General features: G+C 42.1%; 1 protein-coding gene across 2 annotated transcripts in view; it reads left to right on the top strand.

The window, feature by feature from the left end:
• Positions 1–26,380, top strand: part of UFL1 (UFM1 specific ligase 1) — a 195,768-nt gene that overhangs the window by 148,914 nt on the left and 20,474 nt on the right. For both annotated transcript variants that reach the window (XM_029595397.1, XM_029595398.1), the window contains exons 14-18: positions 1,153–1,319; positions 1,413–1,543; positions 8,321–8,401; positions 11,778–11,863; positions 25,180–25,360. In XM_029595397.1, the coding sequence (XP_029451257.1) occupies positions 1,153–1,319; positions 1,413–1,543; positions 8,321–8,401; positions 11,778–11,863; positions 25,180–25,360 (646 nt within the window). The remainder of the gene's footprint in view (positions 1–1,152; positions 1,320–1,412; positions 1,544–8,320; positions 8,402–11,777; positions 11,864–25,179; positions 25,361–26,380) is intronic.

Genomic DNA, 26,380 nt, shown 5'->3' with positions numbered 1-26,380 from the left:
AATAACTCTTATAGGTAAAAGCTCCTTAATTTCTCCTTTTAAAACACAGGGAATGTAAAATAGAAACTAGCCAAAAAATAAGCTTTTTTTAAGATCAGCTGGAGAGTTTTGGTTTATAAGCAAGTGCACTGTGAAACAATATAGATGGGATAGCCCAGGTTATATTTAGTGGATAAGTTAATAAACTATTATGCAGGAGGAGAGGATTTAACAGCAGCTGAAAAATCTCTAAAGTACACACTAAGATGAGAAAAATATATAAATAAATTAATCAAATCACCTAGCAGTTTGGAGTGCTGTATGCTTTTCTAACAGGCGACACACAAACTGTTTTCAAACTCAATATATGTGTACAATTTGACTTTGAAGATTGGGTTGTTCTGTGTCTAAATGTACGAGTGTAACTTTACCTGTTGAAAATGGGACATAAAGTTACTGTTTGTGCGTAACATTTTGAAAATTCAGTTGATGCATATAAATAAATAATGAAATGCCTTCTTTTTTGTTGTAAATTTATATACTCCATGCAATCCATATTTCCTCATTATCCGCTGTAACTTTGTGACAATGTCCGCTGTAACTTTGTGACAATGTCTTAACCCTCATTTTATTGCCTCTCATGTAAATAATGTTACGTTCCTTTTAATTTCCCAGCTGCTATCTTCTTCCTCCTTTACTTTCTCCCCTCTCCCCCCCCTTTTTTCTCGAACCTGCTCCATCCCCCTCTCCCTGTTTATTGTAATTTCCTCCTTTCGCAAGTTTATTGTAAACCGGCGTGATGTGCCCGCACGAACACCGGTATATTAAAAGCTGTTAAATAAAATAAATAAATAAAATATATGGGATGAAATTTTTAGGTGGCAGAAAATCCACATTAAGCGCAAAGGGCCTAGTTGCATATGTAATTCTCTATGCATGCAAATCCTGACGCATTTAAAAATGCACCCCTTAAGTACATGCTTTAGACAAATCAACATTTCGGTTCTGTATATAGTTCAGTTTCACTGTCTTGCCAATCCTGGTAAGGTTGCACTAGCTGCACACATTTGAACTATATATGATTTATTACTGAGGGTTGAATAGTAGCTTTTTCTCGCTTTGTTTCAGTAACTTAACCCTCTAGTTAAAATGAAATGCTTATTCCTTCTCTAGGCCCCTGACAAAGAGTTATCAGGTGGTGGTACGTTCAGTCTTCATGTCCTCCGCTTCCATAGCTTCTGGAGCAAGCAGGAAACAGACCATGAAGGACTTCCAGGAAGAGGTTTCAAATCAGTATACCAACATCAGGCTATTTGAAAAGGGAACTAAACTTTTCACAGGTACGGTTATCTTGTCCTATTCACATTAACGTCTGCTTAGAGTAGATGGTACCAGCTGACTTCATGAATTATGTGGGGTTTGTTTTTTTTTAGATGACACACAGAATCAACTCACCAAACATATGCTGAAGACTGTGTGTACAGACATCACAAACCTTATTTTCAACTTTCTAGCCGCTGATTCTATGTTGGCAACAGAGGACTACACAACCATTACTAGTGAGGTTTGTTGGTTATTTTCTTCCCAAAATCATCTGTTTCTTCAGGCCCTACGCCTGGTGGAAGTTCTCCCTGGAGTTCTTTAAATTTCTCCATCAGGCCTTTCGTGTTACTCAGAAGTCTGCTGGAGACATGCCATTCTCGGGGTCTTCTGGCAGGGGACCCGTTCCTAAGTCTATGGCTCACATGTTACCTTCTAAGACGGTAACTTTAAAACGAGTGTGCAGGTAACCCATATATGCACGTATGTGCATGCAAGTGCATATACACAGGAATTTTAAATAGACTGCGCAAGTGCACACATACTATTCAAAATACTCCCAGTGCATTATCAAACATTCACATATCTTCCTTAGGAATTTGCCCGCTTTAACGCATGCAGCTAAACAGATTTTAAAACATGTAAGCATGAAGGAAATAGCCAGTTTGACTAATTAGTCCACCAGTTTGCCCAATCTATCTCTAGTTCTTCCAGACCCCTCTGATTCTTCTGCCTGCACCCCCTACGGTTTACCCAGATCCTTCACCAATTCGTTTTAGGCCTAAAACGAATTTCTTCAGACTTACACATCATCAAGAGCAGAAATAAATAAGCATGGGTAACAGCTTGATAATGCGCTGTGGGTGTGGATTTAAAATCTATATTTATGTTTATAATTATTGGCCCCATCCCAGAACACCCCTGACACTAACTCCACCCTTTTTTCCACACATTGGGTTGCTCACATACATGCAAATACATGCATAATTTGGCCATTTTAAAATAAGAGTTGTGCATATAGGCCTTTTAATGCAAGCAACTTTTAAAATTCATCTCAGAGTCCATTTTGGAGGATCCTAATGAATTTATAGATATAGGCAACTTGGATTCCTTGGAGGAGGGTAGAAGTACTCTCAGTGTGAGAGGAAGGTTCGGTTATCTGACATTTTCATAGAGATGATATTGTGTCCATTATTGATTAGGTGGTCGATGTCTTAAAAATTTCAGAAGACAAATCAGAAGAGGGTCCTGAATGGGGATCCTATTATTTAGGGTTTGCATAAGTCCACTAAAACTTTTCCCTTTCACTCCGAGGTGAAGGATATGATGATAGCTGAATCCACTTTGAGAACAACTTTGGGAAAAGATATTCATTGCAGATGCCTTCTATGATCTCATCAGGATTTCATTTTGCTCAGTTGCCTCATCAGTTTCTGCTAGGAGACTCTTGTGGCTAAGGCATTGGATGGCGGATTCATAGTCAAAGCCTGTGTTTCCTATCAAGGGGAAACCACTCTTTTTGTTGAAGACCTAGCTCAGTTTGTGAAGGATTTGGGAGGTCCCTAGCCTAATAGGCTGCCATAAGATCAGAGTCGTGCCTTTTATCAGCCCAGCAGTGGCAAGGCTCAGTATCATGTGATAGAAGGTATAGAGCAGGCAAGCAGTCTGCTTCTCAATCCTTTTGATTTAGGGGCAGAAACCCATTCTGTCACTCAAGGAAGCCTAGACCAGACTCTACAGCCTATTCCGTGGCTAGTAGAGCTTTCCAGTGAAGTCAGACGGGTTCACTCTCTGGTGTTGTCTGTAGGCTTCTATTGGGAGTGGACCCACATAACTTCAGACCGGTGGGTCTTGAAAGTATTCTGCATGACTATCCTCTAGAGTTAGCCGTTCTGTTCCCTGATGCCTTTATGGTTTCTTCTTGCACCTCGGCTGTCAAAAGGGTAGCAGTGCAGGCGCTTCAGACATTACAGCTGTTAAGGGTAATGGTTCCATTTCTTCTAGAAGCTTGGGGTCTAGGATGCTATTCCATCTATTTTGTAGTTCCAAAGAAGGACAACTATATACAGACCGATTATTGATCTGAAGGAGGTAAACTGCCTTTGTGTTCCAATTTCAGGATGGAGACTCTCCGGTCAGTTCTTGCTGTAGTGTGGGAAGGTGAATTTCTTGCTTCTCTGGATCTGTCAGAGGCGTACTTACACATCCCAATAAGGAAGGACCATTAGAGATTTCTATGTTTTGTATCCTGAACAACACTTTCAATTCATAGCCCTTCCCTTTGGGTTTGCGAGAGCTCTAAGAACTTTTACCAAGGTAATGGTGGTGGTAGCTACTTGTCTGAGGAAAGAAGCTTATCTGGACAATTGGCTCATAAAGTACAAAGCTTTTCAAGAAGGTATCAGAGCCTCCAATAGAGTTGTTCAACTATTAGAAAGTTTGGGCTGGATGATCAGTTGCAAAGAGCAACCTTCTCCACTCTCAATCTGTGGGATCTCTGGAACTCAGTTTGATATGAACAAAGGTTGCATATACTTGAGAGTTACCAAGATTGTAGATCAAGCACAGAGATTCTCCCTTCTAAGTGCTCTCAGAATTTGGGATTACCTACAATTGTTTAGGTTAATGGCCACTACCTTGGATCTCATTCCCTAGGCCAGAGCTCACATGCATCCCCTTGAGACTGTGCTATTCTTCCACTGGTCATGCTAATCTCAAAATTACGAGCTTCGTCTTCCTCTCTCTGCCAAGATGAAGGACAGTCTCGCTTAGTGGACCTCACCTCAGTATTTGTTAAAGAGCATGGCTCTGGAACCTCCCTTGTGGATATTTCTCACTACAGATGCAATCCTATCAGGTTGGGGAGCACATTGTCTGGATCAGTTAGCTAGAGGACTCTGTTCTCAGGAGGAAGCCTCCTGATCCATCAACACACTGGAAGTCAGGGCAGTAAGATTAACTCTCTTGCAGTTTCTTCCCTTAGTATAGGGAAAGGGGGTAAGAGTGCTCTCCAAAAATGTAACTGCTGTCGCATATGTGAACAAACAAGATGGCACCTCTCGGAACCTGAGAGTGTCAGAAGAAACAACTCTCCTCTTTTGCTGGGCAGAAGAGAACCTCATTTAACTTTCAGTGGTTCATATTGCAGGACAGGAAAATGTTTTCTTTAAGCAGGAATCTTTTGGATCCAAGAGAATGGGAACTCAGTCTTGCTGCATTTTAGATGATTGTGGACTGTTGATCTTCCTCAAATGGATCTCATAACAGCCCTCAGGAATGCCGAGTCAACTAGTTCTTCAGTCATTGCAGAGATGTTGGATTAGAAGGCATAGACACTCTAGTCCAACCTTGACCAAGAGGGGTTGTAAGCAAGTTTAGAGATGCAGGTGCCTGTCTACTACAGGACACTTCTAATTGCCCTCCCACCTTACTTCACAATCCTAAGTCAGGAAAAAGACGTGTTCTCAGAAACTGACTTATTTATCAGATTTGGCAGGTTATAGTATTTAGAAAATAACACCAATTCCTGTCTCTAACCTCCTGGCCATTAAGCACCAGTTTTCCCTAAAGAAAGTTCTGTATTAGCGGTGGTTTCTCACATGCCATAAATCTTAACCTGCTTAATATTTTAATACTTACGGATAACTTACTAACCCCTGGTCCCAGCTTCAGGTGATATCCCTTTGTACACCTCTGAAGCAGATGCTGTCTGGAGAATGTGCGCAGAGGAGAGGCTTCCTTCCTGGACTTGGTATTGGCAAAGTTGGCAGGCAGTCCCGGAAGGAGACTTGCTTCTGGCTCTGGTACTTGCCGGGCTGTCTGGGCGTGCTCTCGCCCCCTCACTGTCTCAGACTCCATGTCACTCTCCACACCTGGTCTTCTCCCTCAATAGCAGGGAGTGCTGATCTGCTTCTGGTCCCCCTTTCACTTTCAGGGATGCTTCACCACAGGTTCTCGCTTTCTCAGCCTTCAAGGTGTTCTTCCCTTGCAGGATCACTCCTTTAGGGGGTTCTTCACTTCCAGGGTTTTCACTCTTTCTTCCTTTCTTCTTCTTTGCTCCCCTGTCTTATATATTCCAGATGATAAATATGCATAAGCTCATGCATAATCATGTGGTGGGTGGAGAGACTTTGCTGCATTTCAGGTCGTTTCCCCCCTCCCCATTTCTTCGGGGGGGGGGGGGGTCCTACCACATTGCAGGTCTTTTTCCCCTCCCCATTTCTTTGGGGGGAGAACTTGCACGTCTGTATGCCAAGCTGTGTGCCAGAGTGTGTTTCTCCTTTTCAGACTTCCCCCCCCTTCTCTTCCAAGGGTGGGGGTTTTCTGACCTATGGCTGGTCTCTGACACCTGCTTATGAGCTTAAGTCATATTGTCCCTTTGCCTTGTGCCTATTTACAAAGGAACTTTCAGACAGGCAGATCTGATAAGGTACCTTTCAGATCTGTTCCCATCAGGGCAAGGTTTCTTGTTTTTTCCACTGAGCCAGTGCTATTTTAAGGTTCATCTGGGCAAAAGTTCTTTCTCTTGCTGTGACAACGTTTTTGGGACCTGTCAGTATTTGGCCTATACATTGCTTCATATTTGGTGATTCAGTGTTAAACATGAGATATCTCCCTATAGGGTTTTGTTCTATATGATTATGGCAGATTTTATAGGCATTTTGCAAGGAATGTTTAATTTCTCCATGGCAGGCTGATGTTTCTGTCATGTTAACTTTTTTCCAGTGCTGTCGACATGGTTTGGCGTTGAAGTCTCTGAAGGTCCAGGTTGCAGCTATTTCCTGTTATACAAATAAGATGTCCAATCAGTTTCTTGGTGGCTTCCCATCCTGATGATGATTGCTTTCTTTGGAGAGGGGGGTTTAAGACACTACAACCTCCCTTAATGCCAGTGGTTCCTCAGTGGGCTCTTTATTAGGTTCTATGGGCCTTATCTTTCCACCTCCTTGTTTGTACTTCTGAAGCAGGTGTCTGTCAAGAATTTGTGTCTTAATTTGGTGGTTTTGGTTGCATTCTCTTCAGCTCGGCATATTTTAGAGCTGCAAGCCTTATCCTGTAGGGATCCTTTCTTGGTGTTTTCTGCAATTTGGTAACTATTTGGCCGTTGTATTCTTTCTTACCAAGGTGCTTTTGGTATTTCATCTGAATCAGTCCATTTGCCCACCAACCTGGCTTTTTCATAGACACGTGTCGAGGTACAAGCAGGTCTTTGAGATTTTTCAATGTCCGTCTAGTTTCTTCTAAGATATTTGGAAGTTACTAACTCCTTTTGGCAGTTGGATAGGCTGTTTGTGTTGTTTAAAGGTCCTTGCAAGGGTGAAGCAACTTCCAAAGGTATGTTGGCCAGATGAATTAAGCACACTATCTCCTCAACATATGTACTTAAGAGTTGTCACTTTCCTTCTGTTCTCCGATCTCATTGTAACAGGACTCCTTCCTCTTCCTGGGTCAGAGTTGTGGCTGTTGTACCAGAGGACAGTTGTAAAGCAGCTGCTTGGTCCTTTTGAACTCTTTCGTCAAGCATTACCGTTTGATTTTAAGACTAGAGAGGATGTAACTTTCGAAGCTGATGTTCTTAAGGCAGCCTTACTTCCTCCTTCCGAGATTAGTTGGGTTTTGGTACTTCCCATTTGCCTGGACTGGTGTAGTAGGACAAGGAGGAAAGATAAATTTCTTACCTATTTTTCCTTTTCTTTAGTCCTATTTAGACTAGTCTGGAGCCCTTCAGGAAGTCGGGTCGTGCTTTAGTGGCGGACATGCTTCTTCCAGATCAGGGGTTCTCAATCCAGGCCTCTGGACACATCTAGTCAGTCAGGTTTTCAGGATATCCACAATGAACATGCATGAGATAGGTTTGCATTTACTGCCTCCATTATATGCAGAACTATCTCATGCATATTTATTGTGGATATCTTGAAAACCCCAACTGGCTAGGTGCATCCCGAGGACTGGGTTGAGAATCCCTATTCCAGATCAAATGGATGATAAAACAAAATGTCTGTGCACAGGAATTTTACAAGCTATGTGTCAGTTTTATTTATTTTTACCTTCTGTTATGGAAACCTTTATGGAGAAGTGGTTCTGTTAGAGGATCCAGTTCTGAAATTTGTTATGTTTATTAGCTATTAATATTTGGGACACATTTAGTGCTTTGTTATTAGAATACTGAAGAATTTTCAGGACTGCACCACATGTAAGTAGCTGTAATAATGTCACAGAGAAAGCTGTGCTCTCTACTTCCATCTGCTAGTAGGGAGGAATAATCCATTTGTCTATATTGATATAGCAGGACTAAAGAGAGGAAATTAACAAGTAAGAAATTTCTTCATCCACAGATTTTACATTTAGCTTAGCATTAAAACATAATACTACTTCGTCACTTATTTCTTGTATATCTGAAATTGTTTCTAACCGAACACAATAAAATGAAATCAATATGTAAAGGGCCTTATCAGTTGTGGTACAGCAACAAAAGATGTACAAAGTCCGGTAACCAGACTGTGTTTTCAATTTGTGTTTTTTTGGCTTTTGCACCAGAGCTGTAAAATTTTGTGGCATGCTTTAGCCCTAAGATTAAAACATTTTTGTAAAAACAGTTTATAAAATCCAAACGACATATCAACTATAAATGAATAGTTGGTAACAGTTGGCCTAAAAGGAGGTACTGTCTTTTAGGGTTTTTTGTTTTTTTTTTAAAGATTCCTATTTTACCAGTCTTGGCAGCACCCCTTTCCATAGGACATTTACAAAAGAAAATGGTGTTTGGATGGGATTCTTTGAGACTCCTGTGGCTGCAAATGGAATGCACCAGTTGATGAAGATTAACTCTGCGAATGCCATGTACCCCTTCCTGCCACAGCATTTACAGAGCTTGACATGTTCATGAGACCTTCTGTTTAGTTCATTTATCAGTATTTCAGCACAATATTTCATGGAGGTGTCCATGAGGGGGGATGGACCACCAACACACAAGAAGTCTTGAATTTTTTTCCATAACATTTTCTTGTTCTTTGTTTCACAGGTTAGAAAAAAATTGCTTAGTAAGCTACAAGAAGAAATCCAGATTCCTCTAACCAAGCTCCATACTGCACTGAATGGAAAGGTAAATGGCTTCACAAACCGGCATAGTTTAAACCTTCCATTTTGTTCATGCAGCCAATTAATAGAGCAAATAACATTCAGAGAAGTAATTGTTGCTAAGAATTCCCCATCTACAGCTTTTCAATTGAAATTCTTGAAAATCAGCAGTATTGGTTAGCTGTGTGTTTCTGCATCAGTGGTATTAATCCATACATTCCCTGAAGGCCGTCACCTCATTAAGTCGGTGATATCTGCTTCTAGAAAGTTCCCATTCTGTTGCCTGGTTTGTTATTTACTGTACAAAGATTAACCAGGCCAAGAGTTCTGATGTGAGACAAGTATTTCTCCCCACAAGATTCTCTCTTTTAGGAGAAACATAATGGTAGAAATCGGGGAATTCCTGCAGGAGAGAGGGTGAGGAAACAAACCGTTTGATATTGTAGAGTTTACAAACATACCTTTTTCTTTACACGGATACAGCCCTTTGCATCAAACTGAATGGCTTATCTAGGGTCCAGTTTCACTCACTTTTCACAAGAGTTGTGTTTTTTTGTTTTTTGGGGTTTTATTGTTTTGTTTTTTTGTTTGCTGAACTGAACAAAGTAGTAGAAAAAGTCTTGTTTGGGTTTGTGAAGGACCAAAGTGAACTCCCCTTAAATACTGTACTCCATTTTAGGGTGGTTTTTCTCCCTGTCTGCATTGAAACAAAATCTGCAGGTGCTTTTTACCTTCAGACATTGCATCTGCTTTTTCTGCGGGTACTTTTTTCACAAGAAATAATACATATAGGTTTGAAAATCCAATCGGCATCATTTTTTCCCTTCCTCAATCTAAACACACGCCCAGGAATGCCGTTTCTCTATGCATTATCATCATCTTTGTTTTATTTGTGACACACTTTTCCACCAAGAGACTTCAATGGATCAGTCACAAGAAAGATGTCAGCATAGTTCAGACAGTTAAGACAGAGTCAGGTGCAATGGGCACACAAAAGACAGGTATCCGTATAGTTCATTAGCATTTAATTAGAAGATCCCCCAGAAAGTGTTCAGCAGCTCCAGAGTGGTGCAAATGACTAATTGAGTGTGTATATATAGGCTTTAGCGGGGGTTCTGGTTAATGGGTAGGGCTCAGAGCAGTCTCAAACTTCCAGGTTTTAACCAGTTTTCTGAAGGTCAGGGAGAAGCCTGATGTGAGGGGGGAGGGAGTTCCATAGGTTTGGGCAATGCCTGCAAAAGTTCTCTGTCTGATGTTCACGAGGCCCATAGTCACATGTTCACAAGTTAGGCCTGAGACAGCGGCCAGAGTAAGCGTGAGGGAATATAGGGGGTGAAGGAGCTGCTGAGGTAGGTTAGATTTGGTCTTGGAGAATTTATAGGTCAAGATCAGGATCTTGAATTTATCATAGTATAGTGTTGGTAGGCAGTGCAGACTTTTCAAGACTGGTGTTATTCGATCAAACTTGTGTACCCTCATCATGCGGGCAGCAGCATTGTGTCTGAATTGCAAGCAATGGTCTAAAGTATTAGGGATTCCTGCATAGAGAATTACAGTAAATCAAGACAAGACATAACTGTGGTCTGAATAGCCTTAATGAAAAGTGAGTTGTTGAGTAGTTAGCAGAGGTTAAAAAAAAAATGCTGTTTTTGGTTACAACATGGACCTGGGCTATGGTGGTAAATTGGGAATCTAGTATGAATAGACTGTTTACTGCATTGAGGAATGGCGATGATCAGACAGCCAATTAATGCAGATAAAACACTTTTACCCACGGAAATAACTGGGAAAATTGTCCTCCCCCACCACCCCAAAGAGCTATTATTTAGTGATGTGCAGCTGTCTGGGATTCAGTTTTCCAATCAGGGGTCTCTTGTTTTAAACTTTGACTCCAAACCAATGCCTCTTTCTAAGGCTGCTCCTGTACTGAAAGTGAATCTTGTAAGCAGTCCCTATCATTTAGTAACATATATAGTCCCATCATAAGTGTTTGCAGAAAAAGACCATCTGACCCACCAATTCTGCCTGGTTTCCTCTGCTCATACTGTAGCTGGGAGTATGTCCCTGCTGTCAGCTGTTGCTGTCGTTCTTTATCACCTTTCCTGCCTCTTTTCCCTCTTCTGTGCTGAGGATGTCTGCCAGCTGTCAGTTGTACACACTTGACCATCTGTAAGGTCACGCCTCCTCCCTAATTGGGAACTGTAGGCAAGTGCTAGGAAACTGGCTGCCACCACCCAATTTCTGTCTAAGAATTTATCAAAGTCTTGTGGCTTTTTCATGCAGGTTGAACTTGCCTCCTCTTTTCAGGAGCTTGATGCAGCTATACTGCTGCTCTAAGCATATTGGATTTCTTTTATCTCCTTTTGGGCCCTCTGCTGTTCCATGTTCAGATCAGCGAATAAAGCACTACTAACCATACCCTCAGTCAAAACAGCAAAACTGACCCAAGTTAGAGAGAGCGCGCTATCCTTGGCAGGACCGTTATTATGGAACACATTACCACTTGAGCTTAGACTTATGAAAGAACTAAAACTCTTCAAAAAGAGCTTAAAAACTTGGCTATTCAAAAAAGCATTTCACAGTGAGGTCGCTGAATAACAACAAATTCCTACAGCTGAAAGCCACCTATAAAAAGCAGAATGTTACTTTTTTGTTTTAATCATAATTAAATTTTAAATTAAAACAGTTATCACATATGATTACCACAGTATCATATAAACAGTATCTCAAACACACTTCTCATTTAGAGTATATTATGATCTATGTAACCGTAAAATATTGGCACCCCATGGATAACTTAGAAAGCAAACCAAACCTATTTTGTGCCTAAATGTAAACCGTTGTGATGGTGCATCACTAAACGACGGTATAGAAAAGTTTTTAAATAAATAAATGTGAATGAGCATATGGGTTTCCATAGTCTCCCACCCTCCTGTCCCTCATTTCTTTTTTTCTACCACTTTTCCATATGCTTTTACTACTGCCCTCTATATCTGTCCAAAGCATCTTAAAATCTGTCATGGTTTTGCTTATTATTATCTCTGCTGGTAAGTTATTCTAGGTATCCTCCCCCTCTTAGTAAAGACATGTTTCCCTCTACCATTTTATGTTGGTTGATGTTACCAATTCTTCCTTGGGAGCCCTGACACAGCCTTGCTATTGCTTTCTGCAAGTTAATTTTGTCTTCTCTTTTTGGCTTTCTACTGTTCATGTGGTTAAACATATGAGGGCCAAAACTTGCTTTGCTCATTCCTAACCGGATACTAGTTCATGCATTCACTAGCTGGCCATTATGAAACTTTAAAACCAACCAATGCAGTTATTTAGTCATTTTTAAATCAGTTGGCAATGGAAAATAAGTCTTTAAAGAATCTGTGCTTTTTGTATGACTTGTTTTGCAGAGTTTAGAAGATTTCCTTTCATGTCTGGATTCTGCAGCTGATGCCTGTGGTATTATGGTGAAAAAAGGAGATAAAAAGAAAGAAAGGTAATGTTGAAGTACTGTCCCTCTGCCGATGTTAGGATAGAAAAGTGCCAAGAATGCATTTGGAGAAACAGGTAGAGCGTGACTTAACTATCAAACACCATGTCATACTAAGCACTATATGTTCAAAGGTACCAGGGACCAGTTTAGATACCCAATACATTTTCAAAGACATGAATTAAGCATTTAACCACAATCAGATACCTGAAGTTAAACGGCCACAGAAGTGGGTGGCATAGAGAGATGGGGTCACATTAGACATTTGAGCCAGTTTCCAATATATGAGACATTTACAATAAGAGCAAGTTTGCTTACCGTAAACGGTGTTTTCCATAGATAGCAGATGAATTAGCCATGCTGTCTGGGTACGTCTTCCGTGCCACTAGGTGGCGGAGCTCTCTAAGTATAGCAAAGTCTTTCAGCCGGGTGCTCCCTCTTATATCCTCTCTGATTCACCTCAGGCTCCTCAGTCAGTAATAAAGCAAGTGCAGGTGATGCTGGAACTGTTCAGGGAGGCTGGTGGGTCAGCATGGCTAATTCATTTGCTATCTACGGAGGACACTGTTTACAGTAAGCAAACTTGCTCTTTTCACGTAGATAAGCAGCTGAATTAGCAATGCTGTCTGGGAGTCCCCAGCTGAAATATTGAGCTTTCATGAGGATTGATTGTTAACTTGCTCAATATAAAGTCTTTAGGCGGACAGTTCCTATGAAGGCTGTATATGCGATGAACATGTGCTCTTCTGTAGGATAGTCCTACCCATTACTGCATCATTCACAGTTTGTTTGTCCAAACAGTAATGAGATGTGAAAGTGTGTAGCGATGACCATGTTGCAGCTTTGCAAATATCAACGATGGGAACTTCATGGAGATGGGCCATCGAGGCTGCTAGTGCACGAACTTGGTGTGCTGTTGGAGTGAAAGAAAGAGTTTGCGAACGTTGCTGGTAGTAAAATTGAATACAGTTCGAAATCCATGTGGAAAGAGTTCGTTTAGTCACCAGATGGCCTTGAGCGTTCAGATTGAAAGATAGAAAAAGTTGCGAAGGCCTGTTAGGCGAAGTAGTGCGCTGCTTGTAGTAGGCTAGGGCACGTTTAGTGTCCAAAGTGTGGAGTTTTCGATCATTGTCATTCTTATGAGGCTTTGGATGAAAAATTGGTAAGGTTATAGTCTGGTTAATGTAAAAACTGGAAATAACATTTGGAAGGAATTTGGGGTGAGTGCGAAGAGTCACTTTGTCATGGTAAAATTGCAAATAAGGTAGATAGTGGACTAGTGCTTGCAGTTCACTTATTCTTCTTGCTGAAGTTAAAGCAACTAGGAAGAGAACTTTCCATGAGAGGTATTGAAGGTGACAAGTGTCTAATTGGCTCAAAAGGGGGGAGCATTAGTTGTTCGATGATTATATTAATGCCCCAAGGTACTGGTAGTTTTTGCAATGGAGGGCGAAGACGTAGTACTCCTTTCATGAATCTGGCTACTAGAGTGTGACACGAAATGGGTTCTCCATTAATGTAAGTATGGTAAGCTGCAATAGCACTTAAATGAACTCTGAGTGAGGAAGTCGCCAGGCCCTCATTATAGAGTGAATGCAGGTAGGAAAGAAGTTTTTCAGGTGGGCAAGTGAATGGGTATTTCTCCATTGTGGAACACCAAGAAGCATAGCAGAACCACTTTCTTTTGTAATTGAGTTGAGCTGAAGGTTTCCTTGAGGATACCAATATGTCCTGAAGGGCAGGAGAAATATCTAGGTGCTGGTATGCGATCTGTTCAACCTCCAGGCTGTGAGATGTAGGGAGAAATGAAGAGGATGTAGGAGAGACCCGTTGTCCTGGATTAGTAGCTGAGGGCTGTTTCCCAGGGGAATGGGATTGCATATCGATAGACGAACTAGGTAGCTGTACCATGGTTGTCTTGGCCAAGCTGGTGCTATTAAGATCAAATCGGCTTCGTCTTCGATGCATCTCTGTATTGTGCGGGAGATGAGAGGTATTGGTGGAAACGCATACAGTAGGTTGTGACACCATTCACTAGTAAGGCATCCGACGCGATTCTTTTCAAGCTGGGGTATATTGAACAGAAGTTTTCCAGCGGTGCATTGTTTTCTGTTGCAAAAAGGTCAATTGATGGGTGACCCCAGTTCCTGAATAGGCGTTGAGCTACTTCTTTGTCCAACTGCCATTTGTGAGGATGAAAAATCCTGCTGAGTTTGTCTGCCCTGGAGTTCTGAATCCCGGGCAGATAAGTTGCTTGAAGAGATAGTGATCGTTGATGAGCCCATTCTAGTAATTGTACTGTTTCCTTGCAAAGGTTCCAAGAATCGAACCCTCCTTCCTTGTTTATGTAAAACATCGTGACTTGGTTGTCCATGTGAATAATGACTATCTTCCCTCGAAGAGATTCTTCGAAAGCTTGAAGGGCGTTTCTGACCGCTTTTAGTTCTAGTAGGTTGATGTGCTGAGTCCTCTCGAATGTCGACCATAAATCCTGAGTTGTCAAGTGGTCTAGATGAGCTCCCCAGCCCTTGGGGGAGGCATCTATGGTGAGTGTTAGATGATCACAACCTCTTCCCCACACAAACCACTGTATTCTAGTGTACCGTAGTGTGTATCCACAAATCAAAATAAATGGTACAACCAGTAAACCTAAAACTAATGTCTAAATCGTTCACCAGATATTTGTAGGCCCCTTATTCCAAGGGTCTGTATAACATCACAGACTCTATTATGGTCCAGGGTCACCTTGCTTTAATTCATAACATCATTAAACATATTTAAACAAAATAATGATGTTATGAATTAAAGCATTAGTTTTAGGTTTACCTGTTGTACCATTTATTTGGAGTGTTAGATGATGTCATAATGGTCTTAATGGTGCCCCTGTCTGTAGTGTTGATGGAGAAATCCACCACTGTAGATCTGTTTTCATACTGTTTGTCATGATAATGGGTATAGACAATGGTTGGAGGAATTGATTCCATTAGTTTTCAGGCCCCATTGTAGGCGACGCATGTGGAGTCGTCTGTGAGGAATTACATATATGGCAGCTGCCATGTGGCCGAGGAGAGTTAGAATATGTCAAGCAGATGTTATCGAAGTCTGAAGGAGATCTGTAGCCAGAGGAGAGAGAGCCACTGCTCTCGAATGGGGAAGGAAATCTTTGTCCTGTATCGTATCGATGACAGCCCCTATGAATTGTAAAGTTTGAGTGGGTTGCAGATGTGATTTTTCGTAATTTATGAGAAGGCCTAGATTGTCTAGGCAAGAAATAGTTCGTAGGAGATTGGTCCGTAACAGGGTCTGATTGGAGGCTACTAGGAGCCAATCGTTCAGATAAGGAAATATTTGCACCCCTTGACGACGAAGGTGTGCCACCACCACTGCTAAACACTTGGTGAATACTCTGGGGGCAGAGGAGAGGCCGAATGGGAGAACCTTGTATTGGTAATGTTGATTATCCGCCTGAAAACATAGGTAGCACCCATAACTGGGGGTGCATTGGAATGTGGGCATAGGCATCCTTTAAGTCCAGGGAGCACATCCAATCCTTTGGTTGAAGAAAGGGAAGGATGGATTTGAGAAAAGTCATCTTGAATTTCTCCTGGTAAAGATGTTTGTTCAGGGAAAGGAGATCCATTATTGGATGCAGTCCTCCTGCTTTCTTGGGAATTAGGAAATATTGGGAGTAGAATCCCAGACGGAATTGCTGGGAAGATAACCTCTGAATGCAGTTGTTTTGTAGAAGATTCTGAATTTCTTTCAGCAGAGGTTCTTTGTGAGATGTTAGTTGTTTTTGTGGAACCCAATGTGGAAGGGTTGGGAGGGATGAGAAATGAAGATTGTAACCGTGGACTATGATCAATAACACCCATTGATCTGTTGTGATATGATTCCAGGCAGGAAGACAATTTGACAATCTGCCCCCTACTGAGGGGTGATGAGACGATGGTGATGGAATTCTTAAAAACTGGTCTGAGGTTTGGCGGGTTGAGGGTCCGCCTGCTGTCTAGGCTGTCGAGGGGTCCTTGTCCTTTGGCGAGGCACTTGAGGCTGGTATGGTTGTTGTCTCGCAGATTGGTAGGGCTGAGGCTTATTGTATGGAAATTGTTTAAATGGCCTAAAGAGGGGTCTTCTGTATGAACCCGAGGTAGGATATTGTTGTCGCGAAGTGGATGGCTGATGTGGTGAAGTCAAGGAGAGGACAGCCGTTTTCTGCTCCTTAATCTTTGATACCGTTTCAGTGAATTTTTCTCCGAAAAGGTTGTCTGGACGACACGGAAAATGTGCTAATTTGTCATGGACATCATCTCATATGGCGCTGGAACGAAGCCATGCGAGACGACATGCAGCCAGAGCATTTGCTGAACCCCTAGATGAAATATCAAATCCTTCGTAAATTGACCTGAGCAAGTGCCTTAATCCTTCCTCCATGCTGTGGTATTGAGGCGGTAAAGGCGTATCTGGAAATTTCTGCTGTAATTCCGACTTAAGTGCCTGTAAATTGTCAGACAGGTTCTGTGTAATATATTTATTTATTTATAGTTTTTTATATACCGCCGCTCATCAAAGATATAAAATTGGTGATTCTGAATACGTGTGTTTAACATTGATGAATTAAAGGATTTTCTTGCAAATTCATCCAACAACTTATGGTCCTTATGCGGTGGTGTATTTGCATGAATACAAGGTTTTCGTGCCTTCTGCATCGCTGACTCAACGACAGTCGAGTTATGGGGAAGTTGAGTGGAAGCATGAAAAGGAGAATCCTTCATTTTATATTTCAAATCTATTTTCCTGGATGTTGGCGTTGTGGACAATGGAGTCTCCCAGGATTTTTCTATCAGCTGTGTTAGAACGGAATGCTGAGGTAGGGCTATTGGCTCTGGGGGGGCATCAAAAATCTTTAATATGCCCATCATTTCCTGGTGTGGGTCAGGTAGTTTCCTGGTTTTAACTTTTAAGAATTGGCCAACCTTCTCGATGAATTGAGAGTAAGATAAAGCTTCTGGGGGTGAAGATGGTTCTGGAGGTATTTCCGCAGGGTCGATGGGCAACCCGTAGAATCATCTGTGGAGGTATCAGTATTGTATTGAATTGGAGATGAATGCGGTACTGGGTGGGCTTTATGTACTGGATTCGGTACAGTAGGGACCACTGGAATCGTTGGTAAGCTAGCCGGTTGAGGTGGAATATTCGATTTCTCAACTGATTGTAAGAACTGAGATAGAATATTCGTAATTTGGGTCATAGCTTGACTAGCGAGACCTGAAGTCGATGGAGATGATAGTGGCTCCGTACTTGGTGGAAGAGTAGATGGGATTACATCCTCTGAACCATGACCTGGATTCGGTTGAGGATGACCAGGGCTCGATGTACCAGTAGAGACTCAGATGAGAAGGTTCTATGTGAAGAAGGAGATGTAAGCGAAATATGAGGAGGTGAAAATTCTGGTTCAGGGTCCACAATTTGCAGAGGAGACATTTCCCTTGGTCTCTTATGACCCGAATTGTGTTTCTTGTGGTGTTTCTGTGTGAATTGCAATGCGCCGGTATACGTTGACGATGTACCTTTCAAAGGCGGTATTGATGCCACAATGTCTGTGCGTCGATGTGTTGACATTTTTTATGTCGAGGCGCTGATGCGTCGGACATCTTCTGTTGCGTCGATGCATTGAACAGTCCTCGGTGCGTCGAATCGTTGCACGTCCCTTGATGCGTTGATGCGCCTTACCTCTCCTTGAACTTCAACGCTTTTTATTTTTTGAGTCGCGTCGGCGCGCCTGACCGTTGGTCGTCAATGCACCATGTGCATCGGTGATCCCACCGGCGCATCTCCAGCACAGTGCCCCATTTTTTTGCAGGCAAGCAACTGTGGATGTTCTAACCCTGCAGGGTCTACTGAGGAGGCTCTCCTCGATGAGGGAGACCTCCTCCTTCTCTTTGGACTCGGTGAAGACCTTACCGAGGCCTCAGATGGGGGCATAGGAACCCGAAGTCCTGGCTTGAAGATCCTGTATCCTGGCTGCCTGCTCGTGGGGACATACGTCCACAGTCCTCACAGTTTACTTGGTCGTAGGAAGGACCCAGACACAAGTAACAGGATGTGTGGACATCGGTGGCCGACATAATTTTGCCACAAGAGCAAAACTTGAAACCAGGACTTGCCATTCTTCTCACAGGTACTGATTTGAAGAATTGTTGCTGTTTTTGTCACTGGTTTCTTTGGTTTTGGTTTGTTTTTTTTTTACTTCAGAAAGTTTTTCTCACAGGAGAGCAGAGCTCCGTGTGCCAACTGCCGCATGGAAAAAAACTGACTGAGGAGCCTGAGGTGAATCAGAGAGGATATAAGAAGGAGCACCCGGCTGAAAGACTTTGCTATACTTAGAGAGCTCTGCCACCTAGTGGTACGGAAGACGTACCCAGACAGCATGGCTAATTCAGCTGCTTATCTACGTGAAAAATGCAGTAATGTGCTTCAGGCATGTACCTGCACATATTTTCTAAGTGCCTAATGAGGCAATAGCTGAGGCATCCAGTCTAACAGCCAGATGCAGTTCCATGTACGTACCCGGATCAGTCCAGACTCCTGGGTTTTGCCTCCCCTCCAGCAGATGGAGACAGAGAAGTTTTGACAGACTCTGCCTTATATCCCCAGGTGCCACCCACAGTCCGTCAGAATTTCTTTGCCTCCAGCAGATGGTGGAGATGCAAAACTCACAGTCTGTACTAGTTACTTAGTAAAAAAAAAGAAGAAGAAGAATAGGAAAAAATAGACAGCCATCTTAGACAGATAGGAATTGTTAAAAGAAAAAAAAAAATAGAAGTGGACGTCCTTCAGCCTCCCAGGGGTTTGCTAGGTCCTGAGGGGACCATCCCCCTGGTACCAGAGGCAGCTGTGGCTAGGGGTTGAGGACCCTATTGCCTCCATACAGCAGCACTTGGGGCGATACCGGGGAGCCCGGATCACTCACCCCATCAGGACCAGGACCCAGAGGCTGCACAGCAAGTTAAAAAAAAAAAAAAAGAACGGGACCGCTTTTGTTTTTTTTGTGGGGCTCTCCCTTCCCTCGTGGTCAAGTCTCCCTTACGCCATCGTTGCCACTGTTTTTTGCCGAGTTAAAAAACAGAAAACCAAAAACAGGGGAACTTTATCTTCCTTTTCCTTGCGAAAGTATGCTGCGGCCTTCAGGGGGGGTAATGCTCTGTGTCCAGTCGATTTCTCGGGCATTCAGGGACCTGCAGTCTCCTTCCCCTCTCCCGGTTCCACTGAGCACGGGAACGGGTGCCACTGTCATCCCTGTAGAAGATGGTATGGATTTGAAGGATGCCCAGGATCGCAAGATTGAATCTCTTCTCAAACAGTCCTTTGAGGTTTTTAGCCTTGCTCTGCAGGCTGCTATTTATTTTATTTATTTGTTTAATACAATTTTACATCACACTTCACATCAGTGACATCAAAGTATGTTACATAAAAAAAACATTAGACTCACCTCCCCTCCCCTTTTGTACTGGTTATGTGGCAAGGGGAGGGTCTATGCTGGACTCAAAATTTTAGAAAGCTGATACCGGCCTAGAGAAGGGAACCCAACTGGAAGTGGGCATGACATTTCTGGAGGATGCTTCTTATGACCTAGTCAGAGTATCTCCTAGGAGCATGACCCTGGGGGTGACTGCTCACCATTTGTCTGTTTATAAAACTGGGCAGCAGATTCAGCTTCTAAGGCACGTCTAGATAAACTCCCATTTAAGGGCAAGCTTCTTTTTGGGGAAGACTTGGAGAAGTTGGTCAAGGTTCTGAAAGAGTCTGTCACTCATTCTTCCAGAGGATAGGGCTAAACATTTCTTCCATGCTTCTCCATCTAGGATTTGTTTCAAGGACTCAAAACACTATTGTCCTGGGAAGGTTTCCATGCCTCAGAGAAACTGGCTGTTTTGTAGGTTTCAGCCTTTTTGAGAGGACAAGACAGATGGAAAACATGGGTCCGCTGAGGGGAAGCCAGCAGCATTTACAGTTCACAATGAATGTTGAAGGGCCTTATCTCTCAGGGTAGACAATTGTCTGACATTGTTTTACCAGAGGCAAGTCCAAATCATTTCAGTCTAAAAGGTAATCTTGTAGAGTAAAATGTAGAAAAAAAGACTCTAGTTGCCTAGTTGCAGCTTATCTAACAAATTATCAAATTTTGTTATGACCCTATAAAGTCACACCATGCAAGTTTTAAATGTGTGATAGAATGTGAACAATATTAAATATCTAGATTACTTTTTTTGCCCTGAAAGATCTTTACATTGTTACGAAGATTAAAATAATGGAACAGCTACTTTGCCCTCCTGTTTTTCTCTGATGCACAGAGATGAGGCAATTTTCATTGGAAAAAAGTAATATTTTATTTTGTTATACTGTATTATGGGTTCTTTCTTTTCTTTTTCTTTTGTCTTTTATAACCCCATTACTGTACTGGCCTGATTAATGTTAAATTTAGCTATAGGGAAGAAGTCAATACAACTCCTATATCACTTGGTATGGAAATTTCCTACCTCGTGCATTTAATGAGACTTCTGTTGCTAATCATGGAAGAAGCACATCTGCTAATGCCAGAGGACAAAAGACTGGAAGCAAGAGAAGTGCTGTGATCTGTGAGATGGGCATTTCATATACTAATTTAAAAAAATTAATTTAAAAATTAATTTAAAAAAACAAAGCATTGTATGATGTATACAAAAGAAATGTGAGTGTGAATGGGGGAGAGGATTCTTCTAGAAGTCTCCAAGCCAGGAGAATTCCTTCTCAATATTTCTGCATTTGGAACATTGATTATTTTCCCTCTGTAATAAGCGTTGGAGGTTTATTGAAAAGTAAACATTTAATCTAAGGTTAACCTTGGGAATTTTTCTGCCCTATTTTGGATGCTTTTTTGCTTTTCCCCTCTCATTCTCATCTAAAGAAGGGAGACAGTTTAGGTGATTGCAGTTCCTTTGTCAGCTGGGAGTGATGGTGACAGTGTTGGAATCAAAATAGGGACAAGGAAGGAGCTTGGTTTATTTTGCAGTTCCCAAGAAGGATCATTGTGGACTTGAAGCATATCAACAGGGCACTTAAGATTCCTTGGGTGTGGATGGAGGTTCTGAGGTTTATCATAATGGCGCTGAGGCAGGGGGAGTATCTAACTTCCCTGAATTTGCAGAAACTTATCTTTGTTTCCATTAGGATGGACAAGTGGAGGTTTCTTCCTTTCACAGTTTCTGAAGGGGATATCTAGTCCAGGGTGGTCACAGCACCCAGAACTCTCTCAAAGGTGATATTTGTAGTACTGGCGATCTTTCATCTGGAGGGATTCTAGTGCATACTTCTCTGGACTGTTGAATAAACCATGCAAAAACATGGGAGGAGAGACTCTTCCATGGTTAGTGATACAGCTCTTATAGGAACTGGTCTGGGTGGTGAATTTTGCTAAAAGCAAGTTGGAGCCTCTCAGTGTTTGGTGTACCTTGGTGCTCACTTCAACCCGGAAAGTGTTAATGTTCACATGACACTGGAAAGAGTTAACAAGATTCACGGTCAAGTGCACAGTTTGATGTCATCCCAGAATCTCAGGGTTTGGGACTATCCACAAGTCTTGGATTTAGTAGCAGTAGTTCTAGGTTTGGTGACCTAGGCAAGGGCGCATATGCAGTCTTTGCAGAAATCTCTCTGGTCTTGGTGGTTAACTCAGTCTCAAGTCTATTCCACAAAGCATCCTCTTCCAGAGGAAACCAGGGATACCCTGGACGAGTGGCAGAATTCCAAGAATCTGGAAATGGGGGTGGATCTGGAGAGCCTGGCTTGGGTGACTGTTATAACCAAAGCCCATCTTTCGGCTGGGGAGCACATTGTCAAGAAGAAATGGCTTAGGAAATGTGGAGTCCACTGGCAACCATCTTATCCATCAGTCATCTGGAGACCAAAGCAATAAGGAAAGCCTTATAGGAGTTTGTCCTGATCATTTGGGGACCGGCCTTTCAAATCCTTGCAGACATTTGACAGCAGTGGTATATGTAAATCATCAAAACAGCACCAAGAGTTTTCAGGTGGCCAAGGAAGTGAGACTTCTTATTTTCTGGGTAGAACAACATTTATGACGGCTTTTGGCAGCCCACATAACAGGGGTGTCCAAGCAGATATTTTTTAGTCATCATATTCTAGACTCAGAAGAGTGGGAACTTTCGGAAAAGGCCTTCATTCTAATTTTAGCCAGGTATGGACAACCCACTATAGAATGCCAAGGAAATCATATTTTTTCAGTCACAGAAGAGAAGCGGGCTCCAAGGGAATGGATGCTGTAAGACTGTCTCTCAATCTGCTGTATATATTTCCTCTTTGGCCTCTGGTGGGACAAGTGCTAGAGAAAATAGCTATGGTCCAGAATCTAGTGGTGCTAGATTCTCCCAGATACCCATGATTTGTGAACCTTATGAGAATAAAAGAGGGAGAGCACCTCAGGGTTCTGCAAATAGGGGCATGCTAGTACAGGGCCCAGCTGTGTTTGAGGAGCAAGCTTCAGTTGGTCTTATGGCTTGGCCATTGAGATGGCACTTTTTTAGCAGGACAGGTTATCCCAACAAGGTAGTTTCCATGTTTTTTCAGTTCTACAAGTAATCTACATTACTAGCTTATGAGTGGGTATGAAGAACTTTCAAGTGTTTGTGTGCAGATAGGGCTATTTTGCTATGAAAGCTGTCAGTGGCTATGGTCTAAACTTTCTTACATAAAGACCTGAAAGAAGGGCTGAGGCTTAATTCTCAAGGTGTAGGTGGTGGCTGTTATCTGTTACAGAGGTAAATTGCAAGGTTCGTCCCTTGTGCTTTTGGACGTTTTGCGTTTTCTGAAGGAGTAAAGCATATTCAGCCTTTCATGAAATCTAAATTTAGTTGTAAGAGCTTTGGCTAATGCTCCCTTTGAGCCTCTCAAGAGAGCAACTCTGAAAGATCTAACCTCAAAGATTCTGTTCCTGGTATTATTGTATCCGCAAGACAGATTTCAGTGCTTCAAGCTCTTTTGTAGGGAGCCTTTCTAAGATCTCCACTGAAGATGTATTGATCCATTTGGGTCCCTCCTTTTTTTTATTTTTTTTTGCCCAAAGTGGTTTTGCATTCCCTGGTTAAGGTGGACAAAAAAGGGTGAAACAGCTCCTAAAGCTTTGATTGCTCGATCTGCTCACAATTCTATAGGTTTGCCACTTCCCATAGGTCTGAGGGCCCATTCAGCCAAGGCTAAGGCCTTTTAATGGGTAGAGCTGTACCTGGCTTCTCCTTTGGAGACATGCAGATTGGCTACTTGGGTGTCTTTGTATTCTTTCACAAAGCATTACCATCTGGATGTTTGGGCAGAGAGAAACCTTGCAATTTACCTCAAGCATTTTGAGAGCAGGCCTTGCAGTAGCCAACCGATATGAGAGATGGCTTTGGTACATCCCACAAGTTTGGACTGGTGTGGCATTACAAAAAGTAATGTCAAATGTATCTTGCCTGCTAATTTCTATTCCCTGAATATGAGGGATCGCTACTGCTCATATAGGAGACTGGTTTACCAGAAGCTAAAATAAACTAGAATGCTGGGAAACATCTAAACTATTATTATTTATTTTACTTAATCACATTTCTTACTATTGTAAATCAAAGTGATGTACAAACCAAAGATTAAAACTAAAAATATGTTTCTAATTGCACACAGCAAGATTTCATCCACAAATAGAGAGGACAGACAATGAGAACAGACCAACCAACCTGCAGTCTGGTAGGGTCCTGGGCTGGTCTGGCAGGATTCAGGGAATGGAAATTAGCAGGCAAGATACATTTGACATTACTTTTTGTAATGCCACACCAGTCCAAACTTGTGGGATGTACCAAAGCCATCTCTCATATCGGTTGGCTACTGCAAGGCCTGCTCTCAAAATGCTTGAGGTAAATTGCAAGGTTTCTCTTTGCCCAAACATCCAGATAGTAATGCTTAGTGAAAGAATACAAGTTCTTTGTGTAAGAAAGAGTTAAAAGTTTAACTTGCTACAGTGAACACTGTTACTGCCACAAATATTTATCATTTTTAAAGTGCTACTAGACACAGAAAGTCCCTGCTCATTGGAGCTTACATGCTAGTCAAGACAAACATACATGATAAACAAGAACCTGAAAGAGGTGTATTTATTATAGAGAAGTACTTAGGATTTAAAAGCAGTTTCATAAGGTGAGTTTTTAAACTGGATTTGAATATGGCCAGAGAAGGTGGCACCAACTCAGGAAGTCTATTCCAGGCATATGGCACAGCAAGATGGAAAACACAGAGTCAGCAGTTGGCAGTGGAGGAGAAAGGTACAGAGCATAATAGGCTGGTGTGGCCTGGGACCCTAAATAGGGTGGCATCAGCAAATTAGCTGCTGTCTGCCTCCAGAGGAGTATAACTCAGCTGTCTGTAATGGTCTGGCAGGACTAAAGGAAAAGAAATTAGGTAAGACTAAATGTTACCCTTTTCTTTAAAGGCTAATTTAGTTCTAAAAAATACTTTAAAGAGAAGTTGTTTATTCTTGTATTTCTCGAGAGCTTAGAAGGAGAAAACCTAGTGTGGCATAAAATTGAGCCAGGCGGTCAGTAGTAGAAGTGGTTTTCAGCATATTCCATTCAAAAGACGAAGTATAAGCTGTACACAGTAAGATTTCTCCCCCCCCCCCCCCCCCCCTTTTTAGTTTCCTTTTCATTCTGTTTTTCCTTAGTAATAAGCCAGGTCCACTTGTTGGGTTCCTCCTTTTGGGGGTAAACATTCTGTATGAAAATCTTAGCGGAATAAAGTGGCAGGTATCTGCAGTGAGATACCTTATTTGGCTTCAAGGATCAGAAAGGATATACTTTACTATAAGCTTTGCATGAAACAAAAACTATGGAAAAAAATAATTTGAAAAAACTTCCATGAGGGTTATTTCTTTGCCTCTGCCTATTTTTAACAGCTGGGAGCTTGCAGCTTTTACCTTTCACTTTAGCCATGAGTGTTACGGACACAGAAAATGTCCACCCACACTTTCCATTGTGCCTGCCTACCATGCTGTCATAGGTCTTATGATCTGTTGTCTTCTCCTTCCCTCTTCCCCCCACTGAGGTCTCTGCATCTGTCCCAAGCATGTATGAAGTCTATAGCCAGACATCGTGACCTTCACCTGTCATTTACATAGTTCTATAATACATCTTTCTTTATCATATCTAGTCCTGCCAGGCAAACACAGAACAAAGTTTTATTATGTTCACTTGATGTTGCTAATAATAAATCACAGTGAATATATTTTTTAACTGTTCCAGGCAAGTAGTGTTCCAGCACAGACAGGCTCTGATTGAACAACTGAAGATCACAGAGGATCCAGCTCTCATCCTCCATCTGACGGCAGTTCTTTTATTCCAAATATCAACGCACTGCATGCTTCATGCACCAGGAAGATGTGTGCCACAGATTGTCGCTTTCCTTAGTACCAAAATCCCAGAGGTAACATGAACATGGTTGCACTTAGTGTTCTATCACCTCTAAACACCTGCATGAAAATCCTGTCTGTAGCAGTGCATGAAGATGTCTTGTTTTGTTTTCGAAGAATTTTGTCAGCTGGTAGAGCAAGCGAAAGTAGTAAGATCTACTTTTATTTTCAGAGCAGAAAGATTGCCTCATATGTAACCATTCCCATCGTCACAGAGTTAAGTAAATTGAGCACTGCTTTTCTGATAGTCATCATGGCCTGTTCTGGAACACCTCAAATTAACTGAAGCTTTGCCACAGGGTAGGAAATTGTCAACACTTGGACACACTGCGTTCTATATTCAGCCACTATCTTTCTCCCTAAGTTAGCCGGTTAAACCAGCTAACTTTAGGACAACTGAATAGCAGTCTTAAATTTATCTGCTTAACTAAGCCGGATAAGGCTGAAAATCAGCACTTACCTAAGTTATCTAGATAGGTAGCCCTGCCCCAGAGCTCTCCCATCCTTCCCCTCATATATCTGACTAACCATTTAGCCAGATAAGTGACAGCCAGTCAGCGCAGCCAAATATTCATACAATGCCACTTAGCTAGCTAAGTCAGAACTTAACCAGCTAAGTGGTGCTAAATATCACCCTCACTGATGCTAAAGAGTAGTATAGCTCTTATTCCTCCTGAAATTACAAAACTGCAAAATACAAAGTACCAGTTGTAGCCTGCTGAGGGATGAAAGTTTTATTGTGGCAGTCACAAACCCCAGTTTTGTGGTTAGGACCCATGGCCAACACAATTACTAGAAAAGTTTGGCTTATGAGACGCAAATGTTCTTTGGCCCATTTGGGCTTCCAGCACATTCAGAATTGGCCTCTGTTAGATTACAGCACCATGAGACTTCATTCACAACTACTCAGCCCCATCTGTACAGGGGAGCAGAAAGATCTGACCTGGGACCCACACCAAGGTCCTTCTGCTGTATTTCTGTTTAAAAAAAAGAAAAAAATCAGAGGAGGTAGACTTGTTTGGCATAGGGCCATT

Source organism: Rhinatrema bivittatum, chromosome 3 (assembly GCF_901001135.1).
Source record: "Rhinatrema bivittatum chromosome 3, aRhiBiv1.1, whole genome shotgun sequence".
Lineage (NCBI taxonomy): Eukaryota > Metazoa > Chordata > Amphibia > Gymnophiona > Rhinatrematidae > Rhinatrema > Rhinatrema bivittatum.
This window is presented reverse-complemented; position numbering and strand designations above follow the sequence as displayed.